Here is a 26,456-nt window from a genome sequence, read left to right as displayed (position 1 = left end):
GGGTATATGTAACTATCCTATTTATAGTTCTCATCAGATGATTAGTTTTATTGGAAATTAGGATTGTTTTTCCTTTGTAAATCCCTCAAACCCTCAGTTCCACACGAAGAAATCAGTCTTCAATAAATGTTTATTTTGTTCCACCAGGCACATAGTGTTCAAGGTGCTAGGGGGTGACAAGATGAAAAGAGTGTTCTACCTCTTTAACAGTTATACAACTTGATAACTGCTAAAAAAAAAAAAAAAAAAAAAAAAGCAATGGATACTAGGTTGAAAGGGTGCAAAAGGGTGCACTTGGGTGAACTAGATAAGAAAGCAAGATTCTCAAAGAAGTGGCACTGAAGCTGAGGCATGAAAGATGTACAGGGATTTCAGGTATGATTTCAGGACATGGAAAGTACTATGACATAAACAAGCAGATCCAAACACAGCATGTATACCATTTTATATATGGCTTTTATCCACTGAACAGATCACATTTTCTTCTGCAACTAAAATTTCTCCATTACTATTTTTAAAGGCTATATACTACATTGAATTAATCTGTAACCATTTAAACGGATTCTTCTACTGAGACTTTTGGAGTGTTTCCAATTACTTGATTATTAGAGATAACCTAATAATGTAGCAAAAAAATTTGTTATCCATTACTTGACAACAGCAATGTATCAATTTATGTGTGTGTGTGTATTTTTATTTTCTTCTTCAAGCTTCTGTTTTCCCAATTTCTAGCATAACAGATACTATTTTTAATCAGAAAAAAGTTTTTTTAAAAAGTTCACTAGTAGATATAAAATAGTATCACTATTTTTTAAATTATTGGTATGGCTCATTTTGCCATGTGTTTGGATTTTCTCCTGTGTACTGTTACTTTATAATTTCTTCAGCCAATTTTATCCTGCTCTTTTGTTTATGTATATTAATACATGACTCAAATTACACAACACGTAATAATCTCATGTATGTTTTGATTATATCATAGTGCTTACCAAGTGCATTACCAAGGTTAAATGCAAATTCCTTAAGGGAATTACACATAATACATGTGTACCCTAGGTTTATCATTTGTGCTCCTGACTCATCAACTAAATTAAGCAACACTCCTCAATGCAGTTAACACTTTTTTCCTATGGTTCTTTTTCAAAGACAACTATTTTTTTTTTTTTAAAGGAAAACATGTCAGTTTTACAGTGAGTCCGGTTAGTTTAACACTAATTAATGCCCATGATGAGAGGGCAGAATTACTCCAGTAAAGGATTGTAACCTGGCTCTGGTTGCTGAGTTGTGTGTGGTCACTGGGCTTGCTCCATGGTGGTTCTCAGGAGCTGGTGGCAAAAACGCTGTGGCGCTTTCATGAAGCTGGGGAGTCTGATTTCAGCAAAGGTACTGCACCTTCATGACATCATTTCACTTGCATACTAGGCTGACATCTCTGTGCTTCCCTAGGCAACCTTAAACCTTTTGTTTTACACAGAGCAAGCTGGTCTTGCGACTGTAGTGTGGTAGTAACTTAAATGTTTTGCCTTTCTTAAGACATGATCACTTCCTCAAATTCTCATAGTGAAAATTACTATGGCTATCATTATCCTGTTATTTTCCATTTTGTACCAATCTTTCAGTCTTCAATTATCTATTTAATCACTAAATTTGAATTTGTATTTAAAACACTTATCAAATTATTTCTGATAAAAGTTCCTTTAAAAAAAAGTTAAGCAATCATTCAAGCAGCTTTTCACTAAAGCATTTTTCTTCTTCATAAAAAAATGCTAATGGCATAAAAATGGACACACAGACCAATGGAATATAATAGAGAACTCAGAATTGGACCCACAAATGTATGGCCAACTAATCTTTGACAAGGCAGGAAAGAGTATCCAATGGAAAAAAGACAGCCTCTTTAACAGACGGTGCTAGGAGAACTGGACAGCAACATGCAGAAGAATGAAACTAGACCACTTGTTTTACACCACATACAAAAATAAACTCAAAATGGATAAAGGACCTGAATGTGAGGTGGGAAACCATCAAAACCCTATAGAAAGCAGGAAATGAAACAACCCTCTTGAACTTAACTGCAGCAACTTCTTACCTGACACATCCCCAAAGGCAAGGGAATCAAGAGCAAAAATGTACTGGAACCTCATCAAGATAAAAAGCTTCTGCATGGCAAAGGAAACAATCCATAAAACTAATAGGCAACTGACAGAGTGGGAAAAGATAGTTGCAAATGGCATGTCAGATAAAGGGGTAGTATCCAAAATCTATAGGGAACTCACCAAACTCCGCACCCGAAAAACAAATAATCCAGTGAAGAAATGGGGAGAAGACATGAACAGACACTTCTCCAAAGAGGACACCCGGATGGTCAACAGACACATGAAATGATAGTCAGCATCCCTCCTCATCAGGGAAATGTAGATCAAAACCACACTGAGATACCACCTCACACCGGTCAGAGTGGCAAAAATGAACAAATCAGGAGACTTATATAGATGCTGGTGAGGATGTGGAGAAACGGGAACCCTCCTACACTGTTGGTGGGAATGTAAACTGGTGCAGCCCCTCCGGAAAACAGTGTGGAGGTCCCTCAAAAAATTAACAATAGAACTCCCCTAGGACCCAGCAATAGCATTGCTAGGAATTTACCCAAGGGATATCTGAGTGCTGATACATAGAGGCACATGTACCCTAATGTTCACAGCAGCACTCTCAGCAATGGCCAAATCATGGAAAGAGCCTAAGTGTCCATCAACTGACGAATGGATCAAGAAGATGTGGTTTATCTATACAATGGAACACTACATGGCAATGAGAAAGAATGAAATCTGGCCATGTGTAGCAACATGGATGGAACTTGAGGGTGTTATGCTGAGCGAAATAAGTCAGGCAGAGAAAGACAGATACCATAGGTTTTCACTTATAGGCGGATTAGGAGGAACTTAACAGAGGACCATGGGGGAAGAGAAGGGGAAAAATAGTTGGGGAGAGTGAGGGAGGGAAACCATGAGAGACTCTTGAATGGTGAGAACAAACTGAGGGCTGATGGGGATGGGGGAGAGGGGAAGGGGGGTGATGGGCATGGAGGAGGGCACTAGTTGGGCTGAGTACTGGGTGGTATATGGAAACCAACTTGACAATAAACTATGAAAGAAAAAAAATGCTAAGTAATAAAAAAAGCTTAATTGATGAAAAACACTTAAATACATTTGAAATTCACTCTAGTCCTTCTCAAACTACATTTAGATATTTATAACAAATGCTAGTGACAGTTACAGAATAGCTAAATGTTAGTTATTTGAGGTCACTATTATCCTTAGGTTTGACTTTTTTCCCTACTGAGACTACTGAGATTTCCATCTCTTCTTGTATAGTATCCAAAAAAGGCAGCAAACAGAGCACATGTGACCAATACAGGGAGATGATAGTATTATCAAGCAAATCTGCAAAACTATCACTGTGCATTTGACAAACCAATTACATCTCATAAGCCTAAAAAGAAATTCACTAAGGCTGGGCTTTTAAAATGGTTTGAATTATGATTATATTAACTTTTAGGAAATATAATTATTCTAAGGTCACATATATTCTGGGACTGGATGATGATGTTATAAAACTAGATGCACCATGGCCCTAAACTTGATTTTATACTCAAGTCCAGGTCTCTACTTTTCCTCTGAGCTTCAGCTGCCTAACTTGGACCTTCTTGGACACCTTTTTATCCTAACTCAAAACTAAAGATACTCAACTCATTACCTTCTCTTCCACAGCTGTTTCCTCTTGCTGCTTTAAGCCACTATTTCCCATTTCTGGAGCATACCAATCAACCCTCTTCAACTGAAAACCTCAGAGCTATTTTTAACACTCTCAATTCCTCAACTTCCACAGTAACTGTTCAGAGTTTCTATCTCTGGACTATCTCTTAAATCTATATTATATTCCCACTACCACTGTCCCAGCTTAGGGTCTCATCATTTTTTTTTATTTTTGCCTAGATCAGTTCTCACCTTAAACCACAACGTGGCCAACATTATAGAACATATTAGGTCTCATCTCGTCTGAAGGCTCCCTACTCTAGGATAAAGTAGAAACTCCAGAGATGATTAGGTATCATCCCTAATAGCAATTATTATTCCTATTTCAGAGACGTGTAAACAGAGTATGATCCAGGAAGTAGCTTGTCCAAGGTTACCTCACTCTTAGGAATATAGCCTAGGATTCTTTTGTCTGACTTCATAGCATTTCCTACATTGTCTCCCATCTCTCATTTCTTCTTGCTTGTTATTCACATTAGCCATATCAGTATACAATTCACTCTTCCTCAAATTTACATGCATATTTACATTGATTCTGATCAGCTGCTCTTTATTATTTCCCAGCTACTTAACTAGAAGATATTTTAGATTAATGGTCAGGGGAAGGAGCACTTCAAGAATTTATACATAGTATGGGCTTGGGGTAGTCGCCTGTTATAGGGAGCGTATTGGATAGGGGATGTGTTTTGAGGCTATCTTAATTGGTATTTATGGAGATTACATGGTTATTTGGAGTGGTTTGGAAGCGGATAAATTTAACTTCTCATGTATCCTTTGGGAATTCACTTCCAAAGGAGTGATTTTTAGTCTCTGTTATTCTCATCACTGGGATATGGGAGGTTAAAGATTGTATGTTTCCCAAAAAAGGCAAGAGGCAAAGGGAAGACTACCTGTCCCACAAATCTTCAAAGCATACCACCTATGCTAGATGAGTAAGTGCTTAAATACATGCACGTGCACACACACGATTCAAAACCTGTAAACCTTCAAAAATCTTGGGGTGCCTGGGTGGCTCAATCAGTTAAGCGTTGGACTTCAGCTCAGGTCATGATCTCACAGTTCATGGGTTTGAGCCCCATGTCGGGCTCTGTGCTGATAGCTAGCTCAGAGCCTGGAGTCTGTTTCAGATTCTGTATCTCCCTCTCTCTCTGACCCTCCCTTGCTCATGTGGTCTCTCAGAAATAAATAAAAATTTAGGGGCGCCTGGGTGGCTCAGTCGTTTGGGCGTCTGACTTTGGCTCAGGTCATGATCTCACGGTTCGTGGGTTTGAGCCCTGCGTAGGGCCCTGTGCTGATAGCTCAGGGCCTGGGGCCTGCCCCGGATTCTGTATCTCCCTCTCTCTCTGCACTGTCTCTCTCTGTCTCAAAAATAAACCAACATTAAAAAAATAAAAAATAAGAAATAAAACATTTAAAAAAATCTATGACTTTATTAACAGCATCTACCTAAATCTATAGCACCCAGAGAATGAAAAACTCTTGTATTTTATATTTGTGGAATATAGTACAGTAGGAAGGGTAGTGTGCTTACGGAAGGAAAAAAAGCCAATTTATGGAATTTGAGAGTCCTCTGTGGGAAGGTAACCTTAAGCGAGGTAGCTGTAATTTTCTGCTCGTTTTCCACATTATTCAACAGATACTTCAAATATTAAGTCCATGACTTATACTTACGAACTTACATGGTAACTAGCATATACTAGGTACTTAATTAATGTGTAATAAATATACAAATAGGATAATTTAGAATTATACGACATCAAGTAATCAAGTGGGGGTGGGTGCACAGGGTAGAATAGGAGGACTGTAGAAAGGGATGTAAACATACAATACAAATTTATCCACTCAACCAGTCTGTACAGTATCCAGGGGGCAAATGATGTCGCCACTGACTACTATGTAGGTAATTCATTGCTGGTGTCACCTTTAAATTCAGCTATTTGAAGAGGTGGCAAATATGTCATTCACATGCGTATATAGAGCTCATGCTCTTGCACATCATTTGCTGAACTTTTTTAGTCAGCCAGAAATTTACTTTTAAGCAAGGCACAATTTTCATATAGCATTTATAATAGTTATGTATTTTGTTTGTATTTTATGCAAACTGAAAAATTGCCGATACTGGTAATAACACAGTTAAGATGGAAACTGAATAGATGTAATGAAAGTAGCAAATCTTTAGCCTCCTTCAGCAGCTCAATGAAATGAAGACTGTTCAACTGTGAAGAAAATTAGAGAACCCATATAAAGTTATTACATATATGTACAATGTATTGACATTTTGAAAAGTAATGATGAAAATAAGATTTTAAAATTATGGACAAAATCAGTATGTAAAATATTTTAATAATTTATATGAAGAGTTTATGCCAATACTGCTAGAAATTAGTTTCTTTTGTTGAAATTTTTAAATAGTTTTATTTATTTTTGAGACAGAGAGAGACAGAGCATATGCGGGGGAGAGGCAGAGAAAGAGGGAGACACAGAATCCTAAACAGGCTCCAGGTTCTCAGCTGCCAGCACAGAACCCGATGTGGGGCTTGAACCCACGAACCGCAAGATCATAACCTGAGGCAAAGTCAGACACTTAACTGACTGAGCCACCCAGGTGCCCGAGAAATTAGTTTCAAAAGAAGCCTAATTTTGACAAAGATTTTGACAAAAATTTAAAAAATGATCAGAAACATTAAAATAATGTGCTCAATCTCCAGCAAAATTTCTTTGTAATTTTCCTTCTCAACATTAAAGTCAGCTTACCATTAAACTCACTGAAGGTAAACTAAGAAAATTTGAAAATAATACTTGGAAAAATAATTTTCCCTAAATGAAATCATGGAGATGCAATGAGCAAAATCCAGACTAAGTGAAAATTTACCAGCAAATGATCTGGTTATTTCAATAAAAAATTGTAAGAACATAAGAATGAAACAGGGGGGCACCTGGGTGGCTCATCTGGTTAAGTGACTGACTTTGGCCTAGGTCATGATTTCACCGTTTCTGAGTTTGAGCCCCGTTTCAGGCTCTGTGCTGACAGCTCAGAGCCTGGAGCCTGTTTCAGAGTCTCTGTCTCCCTTCTCTCTCTCTCTGTCTCTTCTCCACTCACACTCTGTCTCTCTCAAAAATAAACAAACATTAACAAAAAATGAAAGAGATATTTATAAGGTTAAAAGATACTTGGATATATCACCCAATTTGCAATATATGGACTATGCTTGCAATATACGGATTCCGTTTGGATTCTGATTGAAAAAATTTTTAAAAAACCTTTTAATTTTATGAGGCAGTCACAACTTGGAGCAGTGACTGGATATTTAGCAGTAAGAAACATTTATTTAATTTAGGTATGATAATGGTATTATGGTTATGTTTAAAGTAAAGAAAAAAAAATCCTATCCTTTTATAGATACCTACTAAAACATTTTCCAGTGAATTGACTTCTAAACGACGGGTATGGAAGAATGGAGAGAGACAAACAAGATTAGCCAGAAGGTGGTAATCCGTAAAACTGGCTAATAAATATCTATGGGTTCATAATAGTATTCTTTCTACTCTTGCATATATATGAAAAATTTGATAATAAAGGTAAAATCATTAATTTTCTTATAATTACATTATATTTTAAAAGGTTTTTTAAAACAAAAACATTATGCAATATACAGAATAAAAACCCTAAACATATATTATATCTTAAGCAGTTTTTTAATCAAATAATTTTCTTAATTTTTTCAGTACAAAATCAGGTAACACGTAAGCACATTTTCAGCAATATATTATATATGAAAATGTAAACTTTCATTAAAGATTTTTAATTAGTGAATGGCAGACTCTATAGCAAAAAACACTAGCTATTTTATTTCCTTTTCGGAACCCTTTCTGGCTAACAGAAGGTGCTCCCCTCAAACATAACGGATACGAGTTTGGTCATGGCACATACTGTAACACTTACCATTAAGTCAAACAAACATACACTAAATTCATGGTGTGATTTTATGCTGTATCAGGATCATCAGACTCTGAACTCTTCACACCCAATGACAATCAGAAAGATACAATGGAAAAAGTATACAAGGTCTGTCATTAGCTCTAAGTTTGAATCTTTGCCACCTAACAGGTCAGAAATCTATTATTAGGGATTAACTCACAGAGCTATTGTACTAAATAAATTTACACATGTGCCTAGTATATCCTGGCACACAACATACATATGATAAATATTAACTCATTCATTGCTTAAAAAGAGAAAAATGTATTAAATTAGAAAGCCCTTAAATAAAAATGTACACTTAACATGCCAAATTCAATAAAGTGTATGTTAACTTGAAAAGCCAAAATTAAATCCCATAACTTTTCATTATTTAACTGAGTATCAGAAAACTGACGACAGAAAGATTCAAGCTGACTTAAGGCCCTTATTTCACTTATTACAAGGTTACAGCAGAGGTATATGGTCCTTTAGAATGAGGGCAATGGAAACCACCAGTCTTTCAAGTAAAAAATGGACATATGCATAGACTTCTCCTGGGGGGAAGAAGAGGGGCAAGTGGAGGCAGTGAGGGGTTCAAAGAAGAAACAGAGGGAACCAAGCAACAACTATCTTATATTAGTGCTTGATGGTATTTATATTTTTAAACATAAAAGTACTAGTCTTAATTGACAACCCTTTATGTAAAGTATTTTTTAGTATTCCCCAAGAAGGGAGGGGAAAATGGAACAGGGATGGTGGCAGTAGGAAGAGACACAATGATATAAACCGTTTCATTTGCTAATTGCAACTTAATGCCAGTATACGATGTTTAAAAAATTTCTTTTCTTCTACAACTTAATAAGTAGATGAGAACTTTTTACTGAAAATAATCCATGGAGAAAGCTTAAAATGAACACCATATTTAACGCAAATCTATAAAATGTCTCATTCTTTCTGTATCCACCTTGTATGTCTAGGATACTATGTAATAATGTTAATTAATAACAGATTTATCCATGACCATACAGCTAATGAGTGGCAGAGCTAGGTCTTCAAACCCAAGTTTCTCTGACTCTAATAATGGTATTCACAACCATCATGCTGTCACTTCTGAGTATATAAAAAACTCTAAATATAGTCAAGATGAACTATACAAACAACCCAGTACAACTATGTCATAATCTGTAAGAATTCATATGAATACCTTCTACTTCTAAGTTTATTTCATGATTGAGTACACCAAGAAAACAACTCTGCCACAAAAACCTGGGCTCTACAATAAAGCATATATTAAATGAGATTTACTGTTAATTTATATGGAAATGATGTAAATTAAGAAAATAACAGTGCTATTAAACATACCCACCTGATGTTACAGTTGAATTTCAAACATGAACTGCTATCTATTCTTTACTTGATTTTGAAATAGTCACATCTTAGATACCAATATCTTGATTTATTTTCCATAAATATATGAAATGAGATTAAAAATACCTCACTCATGACTATTAACACAATTTATAGAAGAAAAAAAGAGGATGGGGAATGAAGATAGCCAAAGGGTACAAACTTCAGTTATCAGATGAGTAAATTCTGAAAATATAATGCATAGCATGATGACTATAGTTAACAATACTGTTACCTATTTCAAAGTTGCTAAAAGTACATTTTAAAAGTTTACACCATGCACACAAAACTATAACTAGGTGAGGTTATGGATGCCTCATCTAACCTTATTGTGGTAATCATTCTAAAATATACACATATATCAAATTATTACATTGTACGCTGTAAACCTATGCAATGTTAGTAAGTCTATTTTATCTCAATAAAGCTAGACATAAAAAATAAAAGCAGCCATGCTGCAACTACCCTATATGACTATAAATCTATGAACTTGGTTTGATTTCCCATCCTTATAACGGTAAATACAAATGACATTCTAGTTTTTATTTTTTAAATGATGTTCTTGATTTTACATTTTTCTTTAAGATTTTATTTTTAAGTAATCTCTACACCAAATGTGGGGCCTGAACTTACAACCCTGAGATCAAGAGTTGCACACTCTACCGACTGAAGGAACTGGGCACCCCAAAAGTGACATTTTCAATTTAGGGATTACAAGGCTGTAATATTATATAAATATGATTCTCAATATTTAATTTTAAATAATTGGGCATGTGTAATGTGATAAACAATTTATTTCAGATTTTCACTAGTTTTAAAGCTAACATTTATCAATTGTTTAACTCTGCTAGTTGATATTCTATGTGCACTCATGTATTCATTTATTTAACCTTTGTTTATGTCATCTTCATAAAGTTTGCATTTCAGTCTCTATTTTAAAGATGTAGAACTTAGTACGTAAAGGTTAACTAAATTTGCTCACAATTAGAGATTCAGGGATCGAACCTAGATAATACGGAGTAATAAATCCCAGCTTTTATTACTGAACAGCCATTTCAAAAAGAGTGGAAAAAATGCTTTATGACTTGATTTCCATTACCAAAATCTCTACAATGTTGAAAGCTGCGTGTGTGTAATGTATTTAACCAAAACTAAGTATTCTTTTGACAAAGGAATACTTTCTTAAAAAAAATTAAACTTTACATTTGGAATGGTGTTTGCTTATATGTGTTATTTTTTTAGATATGAATAAGTGCATTAAAAAGTCCTAAGTTGGGGGCGCCTGGGTGGCTCAGTCGGTTAAGCATCCAACTTCAGCACAGGTCATGATCTCATGGTTCGTGGGTTCGAGCCCTGCATCAGGCTCTGTGCTGACAGCTAGCTCAGAGCCTGGAGCCTGCCTCAGATCTGTGTCTCCCTCTCTCTCTGACCCTCCCCTGCTCACGCTCTCTCTCAGAAATAAATAAAACATTAAAAAAATTAAAAAAAAAAAGTCCTAAGCTGTACTTTTTTTTTAAGTTTATTTATTTATTTAGAGACAGAGAGAGGATATCTCAAATAGGCTCAGCGTTATCAGCATGGAGTCCAATGCAGGGCTTGATTCCACAAACCGTGAGATCATGATTAAAGCTGAAATGAAGAGTTGGAGGCTTAACCGACTGAGTCACCCAGGCGCCCTTCCTAAGGTATACTTCTTTGGTAATCTTTATTATAAAGATTGTTTTCATTTATTTTCAAGTAGCATTTTATTGTTCTTTTATTATAAAACAGTTCATGATAGAAAACCAGAGAAATACAGAGTTGGGTAAAGAAAAACTACCCATAAAATGATCCCACCACCCAAGAGAATCATTCTTCATAACTTCTTAAAAGTGTTAACATATGATTTACTTGAATTTAACTAACTTAGAAATAATAAATGACAGAATTTCTGAACTTTTGGTCTGTTCTCTTGGCTCTTAGTTATCTGACCAAGTGAGATATCCTACTGTCATTTCGGAAAGCATGCATTTGATCCATGAGCAGCCCCAAATCATGTCACATTTTAGGTTGCTTTTTAATTAGGTCATTAATTATTCACAGGTTTTATTTTTCGAGTTTTCACCTTTTTTCTTGTTCATCAGCTCAGACAGTATGCCTTTATATCAATACCAGACACAGCAAGCTCTCAATCTAATTTACACAATATGTGTATTGATATCTACTCTTTCTCTTTTCTTAGTAACATTCCTTATAAAGCTGACATTTTGTTAAAAAAATATGCCAATTGCTCATGCTGTCCTCTGGGATTTTTCACCAAAATCCTGAGTTAGTTTTTATACCTTCCTTTTAGACTTGTATTTTGTGTCACCAAAGAGTAATGTATGTGAGTAATTTTTCAAGAAAAAGAAAGCCCTTGCACTTGAGTGACAGTTGGCTGGGAATGGAATTCTAGGTTCAAAATAATATTTCACAGAATGTTATAACTATAGCTCCACCTGTCTTCCAAAACATATTTGAGAAATCTGATGCCAGTCTCTATCTCCTGTGTAGGTAACATGTTTCCCTATGATACTGGTAGCTTACAGAATTTAAAAAAAAACTTTATCCCTGAATTTGTGATGTTTCTAGATATGGGGTTCTTTTTCCTTCTTTCCTTTCTATTCTTTTTTTAAAACATTTGGTCTACAAACATAAATCTTTCCTCAATTAAAGGACATTTTAATTTAAAAACATTATTTTATTTCAATGTTTGCTCTTTTTTGTAAGATGAATATTGCATTATCCAAGGTATGTTTTTTTGTCTGTTTTTATCATTTTTCTCATATTTCCATTGTGTTTTGTTTAATGTTTTGTATGTTGCTCTTCTCTTTGATCTCAAGATCTTCAGCAATGTCCAGTCTGTTTTTTAGTCTGTATAGGATGTTTACTTTCAGTAATGATAAATATTTTGAATTCCAAGGACTTTCCAGGTCTACTTTCTCACAGAAGCCTTTTGTCATTATGGTTAGTAGACTGCCTTCCAAGGGTCTCCAAGAATACTGAAAATAACTTATCCTTTTGCTTTCCATATTATTTACATCCTCCAAGATCAACTGCTCTGCTTGTTCATCTTGGCTCTTCTTGTCTTTCATTCGATTTTCCTTAAATCTCTGGATTTCTTTTTGTATTAATAAAAGGAAAAACTCATTTCTCTAGCAGTGTTGTGGTGATTCTCTACAACAGGCCTCTCCTCTGAAGAGGCCTTTGCAGTGATCTGTGGCTCTAATTTCAGTCTACTGCTTGAGACTGTTTCCTGAATAAACTAACTCTGTTTCAGAGATTCTCTGGGGCTTGAGGAGAAGTACTTCACAACTGTTGCAAGCCTCTCATGTATATTTTGAGTTATTCCTTTACTCTGTAATAGTTCACTGCCCACAACGAATATATTTAGTTTTTAACACTAAAAAAAATGCATCTGCATTTCAGGAAACAAACCATTATACAGCTTTCATATCCCTAAATTGACTGAGAAATGTAGCTCAGAGACGGGGGGAAAAAATCAGGGAATTTTATATAGACTCCTTTAAACCTCCACTTCTAAGCCACAGTTTTCCTAAGTTTAGATATTTTAATTCTGCTTTATAGAAGAAAAGTAGTCATACATCTATTTGGAAGTAAGTATGCCATATGAGGACATATTTTCACTATTTCTATAGTAACAGATATAGGTAAGAGAACTATAGTCAAGAGTTTAGGGGTGAGCTGGGGAAGGAAGAGAATATAATCAACAGTTGAAAATACTAAGTCTAAAAGCAAAGTCTACATAGGAAATAAAATCAAGTACCACAGTATTCTGTATACTCCCTCAATTAGTTATAATTAATTATACATTGCCTTTCTACTAAAATGTCAGTAAAACAGATAAACTAATTCTATAAAGTATAAATAAATCAAGATTTTTCCCCTCTGAAAATAGGACTAGTATCACTACAAAAATTTTGATGTCACTAAAGGAAACTGACAAAATCACCCAGTCTCCACTAATTCCATAACAAATATATATATGTACATATATATATATTACATGGAGGTCCTTTTAATCATGACTAGATAAAACATTTTTCTGCAGACAGGATGTTATAGCTAAGGCTGAACTGATTTAAATGTATGCATATAGTTTTTTTAAAGTCAAAGGTCTTTAAGGATTCTGCCCAAATGTACACTTTATAGAGTTTTAGTCTTACATATTCAGCAATATCTCAACTCCTATAATTATGTGACAGACTCACTTTAAGTTGCTAAGCACTGGTAGAAATTCAGTTTGTAATAAAAACCATTAAGCTAAACATTATTAACAAAGAAACCTATTAGTCTGGTATTTATAATAAATAATCTTACATATTTTGGGCATATACAATTAAAATTCCTTGGCTATGTACATAAATTTCAAAGAGAGATATTTAGTAGACTACTTTATGTAACATAAAATTTAAAAACTTATAATGTATTCATTTGCAGACATCCAAAGAACGTCTCAATTGCAATCACAATTTTCCATTTATTTTTCTGACATACGAGCAAGTAAAAAATATAGAAGTAATTTTTATAGACACTGCTAAAAGTGAATACCTAGAGTAAATGGTAATTTAGTAATTTTCTTTCCTTTTTCTCTGCTTAACAAACTTTAACATACATATTTTTCTTTAAAAAACACTCCATGTAGAATTAACTATTCTTAAGCTTTGGTACTAGTTTGATATAATTAATCCATATAAAACAATTGTAAAATCCGTATTAGTTTAAAAATATTGATTTTCAAATAAAAGAACTATAGTGGTTTTGTTTAAGATTCAGATAGAAGCAGCTGGTGATATTTAGAAGGTTTGAAAAATTACAATTCAGAACTCTGTGTGTCAAGTGTACCATATATGTCACAAAGCAGAGGAGAAAAAGCAGAGCATGCAAAAACACTATGCAAAACGCTATGGAATTTCTTCTGTTTGGTCATGAAATCAAAGAATATCTCATTGTCTATCATGCTGTATTCTCATTACATAATGATTACCTAAGTGGAATTTTCATTTCTTCTAAACACTAACTACTACAGGAATAGGTGAAAAACTATTTCCACCAGTTCAGAAATAGATTTAATTTAAGAGTTTGCTAACAGTCCTAATTAAACGAAATAAGAAATAAGATTCTTGGGTTGTAAATGGATTATAGTTTTCCACACCTGGCCTAACCCATTTCCTAACATATATCCTGGAAGTTATTTAAAAATGCCATTTGGAAAGCAAGAAGATAGAATATTCTTTACATCTTAAACAAGAGAATCTTTACTTTTCGGTATACTGACATGCAAATTCCTTTAACCTACAAAATGCTCTATCAAGTCTAATCCTAATAATCAAGTATGCTGATAATGTATTTTAATACTCTAAAAACATCTTATGTACTTTCTTTCTGAAGGTATCTTCATACTTCTAAGGTTAAAAGGTTTGCTTTAAAACTTCCTAAGGTGATGCTTCTTCCTACTTATGGTTAAATTGTTAACATCACATAATCCATTTAAAAAAATTTCTGGTATATTTTGAGTTAAATAATTGTTTTTTGATCTCTTGATTTACTAACTATTATAATTCCACATATGCATGTATCAACCAGTCATACTTTCATAGCTCCTGAAATATAAAACTGAGGAAATGAATTTCACAAATTAGGACAATATATTTAGAATAATTACAATTTACTATTTTAAAATTAAGAAAATATGGCTCTTTAAAAATACTGGTCATTTTGTGTATTTTTATGACACAGAAATGTACTCAGTAAACACCAGTGGGTAACAATATATCACTGTCTTTTTAAAAGTTTCCTGATCTGTTTTTACAGCAGATGCTAAGAGTAGCTCATCTATTTATTATGATGGAGTATCTCCTTGCTTAAGTTGAAGAATGTAAGTGGGGAAAGTTTATAGCAGCTGCTCGATAAACAAGGCCAGATTTCTGGTGGTTGAAGTAATTTAAGAAAAAGATGAATGCTTTTTTTGACAATGAGTGGCATTTTCAACTTTGTTCACTGGTCACTCTGTTTAAGTAATAAAATTAGTATCTGTAAATTTGTAACAGAATTTCTACTTCGGCAATTAATGAATGCCAGAATGTATTGGGGGGGGGGCACTGTGTGACACAGAGTTACCCACTTCTCCATTACCATTAACTGTTTCATGAGCATGATATGACTCTGACTATGACTGAGTCCTCAGCAGAGTAGCAAGAAGCAATTACTTGTAGCAAACACCATTATTAGATAGAATTTCTATGCAAGAAGGTAATGTGGAATAAGACTGTGGGAAAAGGGTAGAAATTGGGGCGGGGAGAGACTAAAGAATTATGCAAATTTAAAAGTGCCACACATTTGTATACTAATAAGCTATACTAGCCAAATAATATATTATTGCAATAATATTAAAAATGTTTGATATGCATGACATAGGAGAGCTACTCAGTGTAGTCTTTAAACTAAGGCTGGTCTGCAAATTATTACTAATCTGTGAAGAAATAAGGAGGCTGCACCAAAAATGGAAATCAATTATGTCACTAGTACACTGTTTAGTTAAGCTGATATTTACTCATAGCCTTTTATCCTTTTTGATAAAGGGAAGCAATGCATGGATTTACATTCTGGTACAAGCTCCTTATCTTGAGGACCAGTAACAGTCTGTGGAACGGTTACCTTGACTTGAGTAGCACTGGCATAAAGCACAATGCCTAATGGAATAAACCATATTTTAAATGTTACATATTTAATAGTCTTTATTTCCTCCAAATTTATTAAGTTCTAAAATTCAGTGTCTTGGTTATATTATCTAACTTTGCAACTCTTAAAGTGTATCTGTCACATGGATGATGTGATATACCAGATGGGTAATGATGCTATCAGGCTTTATACATACAAACATCTATGGGCAGTTATTCTTGATTAGATAGTAATACATTCTAAATTTAGATTGGATGAAGTTTGATAAGTTAAGTCTAACAAGGACCTCATGTAAATTAAACAATAAAGTGGGTATTTTCATCAGTCTTTTTCAGCAACTCCAAAATTTTTGTATGATACTTACTGATGATTTTTGCATCATTCCTTGAGGGACTTTGATCAAGCAATAATTCAGGCACATTCACCATGTGGAAAATAAATATTCTGAAAAATCAATACATAGTTGATGAACACATGAAACAATCAATCAGTGAAAATCAAAAAAGGCTCTTGGACTCTAATTAAACATTTAAGTTCAGATATGATCCCTTCCCTTTTCCATAGGCAATCTGTTGCAGCACTTCTTTCTAATGGCAAGTTTTATACTAAAAGCTGCTCTTTATAGCCACTGTTTTCTGCAGGACCAGAATTAGAATTTGTAGCCATAATAAATGGGAAAATTAACACATCATATACAAACTTTCTACTTTTCAAATCTTATTTTCTCACTTTCTTATGGAAGTCAATGTAATTGTATAGCTATTACAGTCCTGATTTCACACAGCACAAAGATGTTCAAATGACTTGCAGCTTATAACTGGTAGATGGATTTACAAATATTTTAGAAGTAGAAACTGACAGAGGTTAGTGGATGATTATGTTGGCATCTTCATTTTCTTAATCAGCTGTATCCCAAGTACTTAAATAATACCTGACACATAATCAGTGTTCAAAAATAGTTCCTGAACAACTGAAGGAAAAGGAGAAAGAGGAGTTTATTAGGACAACCATCAAGTGACACATATACAGATAAATGATGCTATCATCAATCGAGACAGGAAAAAAACAAGAAAAGGAGTGTAAATGAAAGAAAAAAGAAGTTCTATTCAGGCCTACTGATTTCTATGGGAATTCTAAGTGGTAATATCCAGAGGGCAGCTAAATATACAGGTTTGGGGCTTAAGAGAAAGGTATGGAATAAAGAGATATTTGGAAGGCCTTGTCATATTGATGGTAGTTAAAACTGAGTGTCGGTGAAATTTATCTGTGAGAATATGTGTCATGAGAAGAGAGTCCAGAAAGTAAAATCTTTGGAAAAACCAACACAGGAGTGTATGGGAAGGGATGAGGAAGAAATGAAGATGAGATTCGAGAAGGAAACTGAGTAGAAACAGTCCAGGAAGCTAGATGAAAGCTGGGAGAGAACTGCATCCCAGCAACCAACATAGGAAAATTTTAGAAAGAACTTCAACACTGTCAAATTCTGCAGGAAGAGTAAAAAGACAGCTAAAGGATCTGGCAGATCATGTGTGATGTTAATAAACAGATTCAACAAAGTACATTTTGCTAGGTATATATCCATTCAGATTCTGCTCCATACTTGTAAGATTTTACACAAATATATGTACAAACTTAAAAAGAGGCTTTAAAAACATTATTCATTTTATAAAAGTGAGATATTATGATTATTTATCTTGATTTTTCTAATTCAAAAATATCTTATGAAAATCCTCCAAGTAACAGCAGTAAGACCTACTTTCTCACGGCTGTACAATAAATAGTCCACAGTATAGCTATCTTCCACAATTTATGCAACCAATCCCCTGTATCACTATATAGTTTTTCTTCTGTCACTAAAAATAGTACTATAATAAACATGAAATATTCTCAGAAGCGTGATTGCTAGATCAAGGAACATACATATTTTTAAAAACACCTTTATAATGGTAAATCTTGAACTTACACAAAAATAGAAAATGTTATACTAAACCACCAGGAAACCACTAAACCCATCATGTACTTCTCACTCATCTTCAATAGCCATCAATCCTTGGCCAATTCATATCTCTATTTATTCTATCCCTGTATCATTTTGAAGCAAACCCTGTTCATATCATTTCATCTAGAAATATTTTAGTACATATCTCTGCAAGATAAGAGCTCTTGTGTTTTATTAGCTGTTGCCAGGCTGTTTTTCAAAGACTGTTGTAATGATTCACATACTTCCCTTTATATCCCTTCCTCTATTAGGTAACCACTTTTATAAGTTGTTGGTTTATTTTTCCAAAATTTCCTTTTTAAATATAAGAACATATACTTATTAGTACATCTTTTAAATGCTTAAATGTCTGCTATTACCTTTCTTTTACCCAGACATATGAATACTACACTTTGGTCAGAAACAGAATTTTTATGGTACAGTTTTCTCTCAAGAGTCTATCTTCCACTGTTAGAAGTTTTATGTCCAGGGACGCCTGGGTGGCTCAGTTAAGAATCTGACTTCTGCTCAGGTCATCATCTGCTGTCATGGTCAGGGCAGAGCCCGCTCTGGATCCTCTGTCTCCCTCTCTTTCTGCCTCTCCCTAGCTCATGCATAACACGCTCTCTCTCTCTCAAAAATAAACATTAAAAAAAGAAAGTTATAAGTCCAATGCCAATGTGACAAGATTTCCTGGTAGATAACTTGTTACATTAAGAACTAAGGAACCTGACAAATACATGTCTGGTGGCTTACTAGGGGGTAGGGGGACGGTAGGTAGGGGTGTGTGTGTGTGTGTGTGTGTGTGCGTGCGTGCGCACGTGCGCCCGTGTGTGTGTGCCTGAGTGTGCGCGTGTGCGCACATGCAGTCATGTTTTCATTAGACCATCTGGGAGTGCCTGGGTGGTTCAGTCAGCTGAGCATCTGACTTCGGCTTAGGTCATGCTCTCACAGCTCACGGGTTCAAGTCCCACTTTGTGTTGACAGCTGAGAGCCTGGAGCCTCCTTTGGATTCTGTGTCTCCCACTCTCTCTTCCCCTCCCCCACTCACTCTCTCCTTCAAAAATAAACAAACATTAAAAAAACCTTAAACCATCTAGAACTCACTGACCTTTATAACTGATTGACACAGGCTATCAGAAAATTTTTCAGCTCAGGAAAATTTTGTTCTATTTGTTTAATTATGGACTATCCTTCACCCGTTTCTTTTTTCCCTTTTTGAATTCCTATAGATATTATTCATATGTTTGATCTTTTACATTTCCTTGATCTATTCACTAAGTCTTTTTTCTTTTAGGATTCTTTCTATTTGCATTTTTCCTGTGTTGTAAGGATTTATTTTATATGATTTTCCATTATGATAACTTAAAGCCCTAACAATAATCATTCCTCACTGGAGTTCTGCTTATATAATCATGTTTTTTATTAGTCCAGAAAGTCTTTTTGTGCTTGAATTTTCTTCAGTGCTCATTTTTGTTGTTGAAGTTATCTGCTTCCTCTAGTAGTTTTATTTAGCTGGGTTAACATTTTGTTTAAAATGATTATTCTCTTAGATTTCTAGGCAACCTTCAAGGTTGCCTTTCTTTGTTAGGACACTCTAACCCAATGTAGGAGTAGTCCAAGAGAAGCAGCTTTCTTAGGAGTAGTGGAAGGTAGAGTGGCCTTCAGCCCTGTGTGTCTGCCAGTTAGCAAATAAAGTTACCAGGAGAAGGCTGTCTATTGTTTGATTCTAGATCTTCTCAAACTTTCCTAGTCTCAGTAATGGGTAAACTCAGCTTACAGATTTAGCTATTCCTTGGATTTGTGGAAGCTGAAGAGTCCTGGCATAATCTATCCTCAGGACCAGCACAACCTCCCCACCAATTCAACAAATATTTACCAAGCAGAATCTATGTACCACTTAAGGAACTTACATCTATTGGATGGTGAAGAGGTGAAAATAGACACTAAAAGGAATGTTGCCACCTTTACAATTTTGCCTATAGTTTTACTTTCATTCATTAGCATTACCACTACACCAAATACTTCTATCAACACTTTACCCAATATTATATTTTTCTTTACTTCTTTACAGCCCCCATCGGTGGCCTCCTCTTCCTATAATTAATCCTCCTTTTGGATAGGTGATAGTGCTGATCATTTCCTAAGTGAAGTCAAAATGTTGATCATTTCCTAAGTGAAATAAAGGAACTGCTACTATTGCTACTATTGCTCGTCCTTCTCAAAACTACTGAAAGCTTATCAGGCTTTCCCCAACATATCATCTTAAGAATTTCTTAGTATCTTTTAAATGTTGGCGGGGGGAGGGGGAAAGGAGGAGGGAGAGATGCGTGCATGCAGAGAGGCAGAGAGATAGAAGGAGACAGAAAATCCCCAGCAGGCTCCATGCTATCAGTACACAGCCCAACGTGGAGCTCATTCCCACAAACCATGAGATCATGACCTGAGCTGAAATCAAGAGTCAGACGCTTAAACACCTGAGCCACTCAGGCACCCCAAGAATTTCTTAGTATTAAAAATAATCTAATATCCTGGGGACTCCTGGGTGGCTCAGTTGGTTAAACATCTGACTCTTGGTTTTGGCTCAGGTCAAGATCTCGAGGTTTTGTGAGTTTAAGCCTGCACTGGGCTCTATGCTGACAACATGGAGCCTGCTTGGGATTCTCTCTCTCCCTCCCCAACTTGTGCTTGTTCTCTCTCAAAATAAATAAATAAACTTAAAAAAGAAAAAAAAAAAACCCTTATATCCTGGAACTTATAAGTATCATTTATCTTGACTGAGTTTTATACAAAATTACCCCAGAAACATATAACTCGCCTATTAAATACATGCTTAAGTTTTTCATCTTTTATGCTTTTTAAACATTTTAATTTTTTCCTATAGGTTATCCTTTTTCATTTTCATGCAATCTATGTTGAAGAACCAAAACTGTTTGGATCTCCCACAGTCTAGATTTTGGTTAATGCAGTTCAGCATATCCCTCAAACCCTGGTATTTCCTGAAGGCTGCAGATGGAACCTGAAGACTGAGAATTTGTATTCTTTCACTGGGGACACTGCAATATTTTCTTTTTATTTTTTAATTTAATGTTAGCAACTATTGATCCTCAATTTTATTGCAAAATAGTTCACTGCAATAGTTATTGCAAAATAGTTCATCTTTTTCCCCCATTCTTTTGGGTGAATTAATCATAAAAGAAAATACTTCTCACCTATAAAGTTACCCAGTGATAAAGTTCATATAGGAAAGGGAAAATAAATGATTATTTTCCATTTCTGCTTAATTTTTAAGATAAAAAATTAGGTCTCTGATGGTGAATTAATTTAAAAGTTTATCACTATGGAATCATGGATTTAAACAGAGATGCAACTAATACCCTTACTGAAGCTCACACTATCCCATCTTTGGCCAGTGGGGTACTCCTCCAACTCGCTTCCTAAGGCTTTTTGACAAGGTTTTGATAGTTTCCTTGGAATCTGTAATGACAAGATGTTCCAAGTTTATTTTACAGATATCCTGTCTCAGACAAAGAATCATCTATTTTTTTTCCTGGTTTTCTTTTGAGAGAGAGTATGAGCTGGGGAAGGGCTGAAAGAAAAGGGGTCAGAGGCCCTAAAGCAGGCTCCGTGCTGACAGTAGTGAACTCAACATGGGGCTTGCATTCACAAACTGTGAAATCATGACCCGAGCCAAAGCTGGATGCTCAACTGACTGAGCCACTCAGGGAACCCATCCTGGTTTTCTTTTAAGTAGAATATATTTTAAGATTATAATCTGGGCACTAGTAATGACTGATTATTGCTTACTGTCTTAATGTCATTGCTTCTACATCTTTTCAACACATGAAGCAAGGAAAGTTTATGTACTGATATATATCTATCTATATCTATATCTAGATATATGCTTTTTAAGTTCATTTATTTTAAGAGAAACAGCAAATAGAGGATGGGAAGAAATAGAGAAGGAGAGAGAGAGAATCCTAAGCAGGCTCCCCATTGGCAGCGTGGAGCCTGATTCAGGGCTCAAACTCATGAACTACAAGATCATGACCTGACCTGAAATCAGACGCTTAACCAACTGAGCCACCTGGGTGCCCCAGTATTTATTTTGAATTTAATCTGAAAATAATTTCAAACTCACAGAAAGCTAGAAAGCATAATAAATATTATTTATCTTTTATCTAGATTTGCCTATTATTGTTATACTCTCTTGCTTTATAATTTGCATTCTCTCTACATATACATACACACATTTTTTCCTTTGAACTATATGAAGGTAAATTATATACATCATGGCTCTTTATCCTTATATACTTCAGCAAATATTTCCCAAGATTTAAGAATATTATCTATCACCACAGTATATTGTCAACTTCATAAATTTACACTGGTAAAACACTAATCTACTCTCCATATTCCTTATATGATTTAATAATATTCTTTATACACTCATTTTCCCCCTCCAGGATAGGATCCAGTCAAGGAATAGGTATTGCCCTTAACTGTTATCTCTTTCCATAATCTAGAACATTTCTATCACTTTATGACATGGACATTTCTTAATCTTTCATGGCACTGGCTCTTAAAAAGAAAAAAACCAGAACATTCCTCATGATTATGCATTCACAGCCAGAATGCTACAAAAGTAACATTATATCCTTCTCATGGTATCACATCTGAAGGCACATGATATTCATCCATCCCTCCTTTGATGATGTTAATTTTGATCACACAGTTCAGTGCTGCTAAATTTCTCTTCTCTGTCATCACTGTTTTCCTCCCTCCTCTGTTGTGATATTAGTGAAAAGGCCATGTAAACATCCTGCTCATCATTAAAAAATCCCCTCTAGATTATCAGCCATTAGTGATTCTTGCCTAATCATTTCTACCATAAAAGGTGTAAATGACTGGGCAGAGGTGGAAACTGACTAGGAAAGCGCTTCAGGAACTTTCTGGAATGACACAGATAGTCTGTATCTTGGTAAGACTGGATTATACAGGTCTATGCATTTCTCAAAAGCCAGAATGCTTCATTAAAGAATTATTAATTTCACAAATATAAATATTATCTTAAATAATCATACATAAAAACTGAACTCTAGTTAATGAAATGCATGCCAAAGTATGTAGAAATGTCTGCAATTTATTTTGAAAGGCATAAAAAAATAAGAAGATAGATATGTGATAATGTAATGGAAGAAATACAGTAAAAAGTTAACAACTAAAAAAATGTACTTGGTGGGTACAGAGTGCTCACTACATAATTCTTTGAGGTTTGCTGTACGTTTGAACATTTTCTTTTTTTTTCTTATAACTTTCTAAAATCTTTATGTTTGAGAGAGTGAGACAGAATGCGTGTAGGGGAGGAACAGAGAGAGAAGGAGACAGAGAATCCAAAACAGGCCCCAGGCTCTGAGTTGTCAACACAGAGCCCGACTCAAACTCAGAACTGCGAGTTTATGACCTGAGCTGAAGTCAGATGCTTAACCAACTGAGCCAACCCAGGTGCCCAAACACGTTAATAATAAAATATGGGATACTAACTTCTGCACAGCAAAGGAAATCATCAACAACATGAAAAGGCCACCTAGTGAATGGGAGAAAATATTTGAAAATCATGCATCTCATAAAAATATCTAAAATACATAGAGAACTCATACAACTCAAAAGCAAACAATTCAATATAAAAATGAGGAGAGGATCTGAATAGATATTTTCCCAAAGAAGACGTACAGATGGCCAACAGTATATGAAAAGATGTTCAACATCACTAATTATCAGGGAACTGCATACCAAAATGAGATATCTCCTTACAGTTGTGAGAATGGCTACTTCCAAAAAGACAACAAATAAAAAGTGTTAGCAAAGACATGGAGAAAACAGACTTTTGCACTGTTGGTAGGAATGTAAATAGGTATGGCCACTATGGAAAATAGTATGGAGGTTCCTCAAAAAATTAAAGATGGAATTACCATCAGATCCAGCAATTCCACTTCTGGGTATTTATCTGAAGAAACAAAAATACTAACTCAAAAAGATATATGCACCCCATGTTCACTGCAGCATTATTTACAATAGCCAAGAAATGGAGGTAACCCAAGTGTCCATCTATGGATGACTGGTTAATAAAAATGTGGCATACACATATAATAAAATATTACCCAGCCATAAGAAAGAATGAAATCTTGCCATCTACAATGAACCCTAAGGTCATCATGCCAAGTGAAGTCAGATAGAGAAAGACAAATACTGTATGATCTCATTATATGTGTAATCTACACACAAAACAAAACAAAACAAAACCCCAAGCTCACTGAAACAGAGAACAGATTACTGGCTGCTGGAGGTACACTACGTAAAATGGGCGAAAAGGGTCAAAATGTACAAACTTCCAACATAAAATAAACAAGTCATGGGGACAGGAAGTACAGCATGGTGATAATACTGTATTGCATATCTGAAAGTTGCCAAGATGGTAGATCATAAAATTCCTTATCACAAGAAAAAAAAGATAAAATATTTTAACTATGTAGGATGATGGATATTAACTTGCTTTATTGTAGTGATCATTTTGCAATGTACACAAACATCAAATCATTATGTTGAACACTTGGAACTAATATGTCACTTATGCCTCAAAAAAAAAAAAAAAAAGTAAAGGGTATATATACCTTTCTGCCTCAAAAGTATAGATGCTGTAACTTTACTGCTTTCTAGCAATGGCTGCTAAGATTAAATGAGTATGGTTTGATTTTTATTCCTTTATACATAAGTAGAATTTCCTAATTTCTTACGGAAAATTTTGTGAGAATATAGCCAGTTATGATTCTTAAATTCTTTTTCATTAATTTTTACCTGAAACATGAATCTTTCCAAACTATATGTAAAAGATTTTCTTCAATGCAGGAAAGTTTTTTCTTGTTATATTTTTAATTATTTATGTTTAAAACAAAACTGAGTATGTCAAAATTTTTCTGAAATATTCTTTTAGATCTTTCCTTTTTAACACCATGTTTATAAACTGTGCCCCTACCTTGCAACAATGAGCAAAGTTCAACCATCTAAATCACAGAAGTAAAAATGCAAAGATGACTCACTAATGCCAGGAAAAACAGGAAGGGTTTGGTTAGTAGCTCTCTAATTTATAAAAGAATGAAAGAAGTCAGAGTAGCAGGGGTAACAGCGTTAATGGGGAAAGGTTCTGCAGTAGACTTGAATGTGACAGCAGTTTGCCAGGGGGCAGTGGGGATGTCATGAAAATAGGGCAATGGCATTATGGCTCCATTTACACAGAGGACATGTAGCTAAATTCATCATTTTAGCTTACTAAATTCATCATTCTTAATAGCGGCTAGCATTATTCTAAGACTCAAACATTTTCTGTATTGCAAAGCAGAATCAGAATGTTTTACTAAACACATCAAACAGTTCAGTGTAGATTATCTGAAACAAACCTGTGTAACTTTCATCATCATCAGACAAAGGCACCTCTCTTTTTAGCAGCAATTCCAACTCCTCTGTCTCTGCTACATCCACTGGGCGCTCCCCGTGCTTATTAGCTTGAAATGGATTTCCACCATGACGAAGTAACAGTTTGACTATCTGCAATATTAAACAGTAGGAAGATTTAGTCTCTTCAGAGTTCATGTCATTTCATCCATTCTGTTGAGAACACAATATCCTCTGCCTCCGTTTCTCAGTGTTTATTCTAAATCATGACTGTTCTCTTCAAGTTCCATTTTCATTGCCATCTACCCTCCATCTGATGATCTTATCTACTACAAAGATGCTGCCTCCTTAAAATTTAAGCTGGGCTATTTGAGCACTAAATCTGATCGTTTTTCTTCCTATTTCATCATATGTTCAACAATTACCTGGGGCGCTTGGGTGGCTCAGTCGGCTGGGTGGCCGACTTCAGCTCAGGTCATGATTTCACAGTCTGTGAGTTTGAGCCCTGTGCTGACAGCTGGCTCAGAGTCTGGAGCCTGCTTCAGATTCTGTGATTCCCTCTCTCTCTCTCTGTCCCTCCCCCACTCAAACTCTGTCTCAAAAATAAAATAAACATTAAAAAAATTTTAAACAAGAAAAACAAAAGCAAATATTTACTGAGTACCTATTAATAAGCACTGCTCCAACTTTTTTTTTTTTTAATTTTTTTTGTTTTATTTATTTATTTCTAGGAGAGAGAAACAGCGTGAGCAGGGGAGGGTCAGAGAGAGAGGGAGGCACAGAATCTGAAACAGGCTCCAGGCTCTGAGCTGGCAGTCAGCACAGAGCCCGACGCGGGGCTCGAACCCACGAACCGCGAGATCATGACCTAAGCGAAAGTCGGATGCTTAACCGACTAAGCCACCCAGGCGCCCCTGCACTGCTCCAACTTTTGCAGGTAAATTAATGGCAAGAACAAGCTTCTTGGCCTCTTAGAATGTATATTCAAGAGTAAGTCTCAAGGGAAGTATTACCCTTTTGTTTAAGGCTACTATCACTACCAATGTTTTTAATCATCTTCTTTCCCATCTCCAAGGAATTTAAACTGTTAGGAACTGATAAGGATTTATTCAGAATCAATGAATTTTTT

The 26,456-nt window shown here is 35.1% G+C and overlaps 1 protein-coding gene across 4 annotated transcripts in view; it reads right to left on the bottom strand.

The window, feature by feature from the left end:
* ANKRD12 (ankyrin repeat domain 12) overlaps positions 1-26,456 on the bottom strand; it is a 126,610-nt gene that overhangs the window by 25,080 nt on the left and 75,074 nt on the right. For 3 of the 4 annotated variants that reach the window (XM_039219096.1, XM_039219098.1, XM_039219095.1), the window contains one exon: positions 25,333-25,480. In XM_039219096.1, coding sequence (XP_039075027.1) covers positions 25,333-25,480 — 148 coding nt within the window. Of the gene's footprint in view, positions 1-16,264; positions 16,345-25,332; positions 25,481-26,456 lie in introns of those variants that run through there. The other variant, XM_039219097.1, reaches the window with a different exon arrangement.

The sequence above is a fragment of the Hyaena hyaena genome, unplaced genomic scaffold (assembly GCF_003009895.1).
Source record: "Hyaena hyaena isolate Hyena2069 unplaced genomic scaffold, ASM300989v1 scaffold_786, whole genome shotgun sequence".
Classification (NCBI taxonomy): Eukaryota; Metazoa; Chordata; class Mammalia; order Carnivora; family Hyaenidae; genus Hyaena; species Hyaena hyaena.
This window is presented reverse-complemented; position numbering and strand designations above follow the sequence as displayed.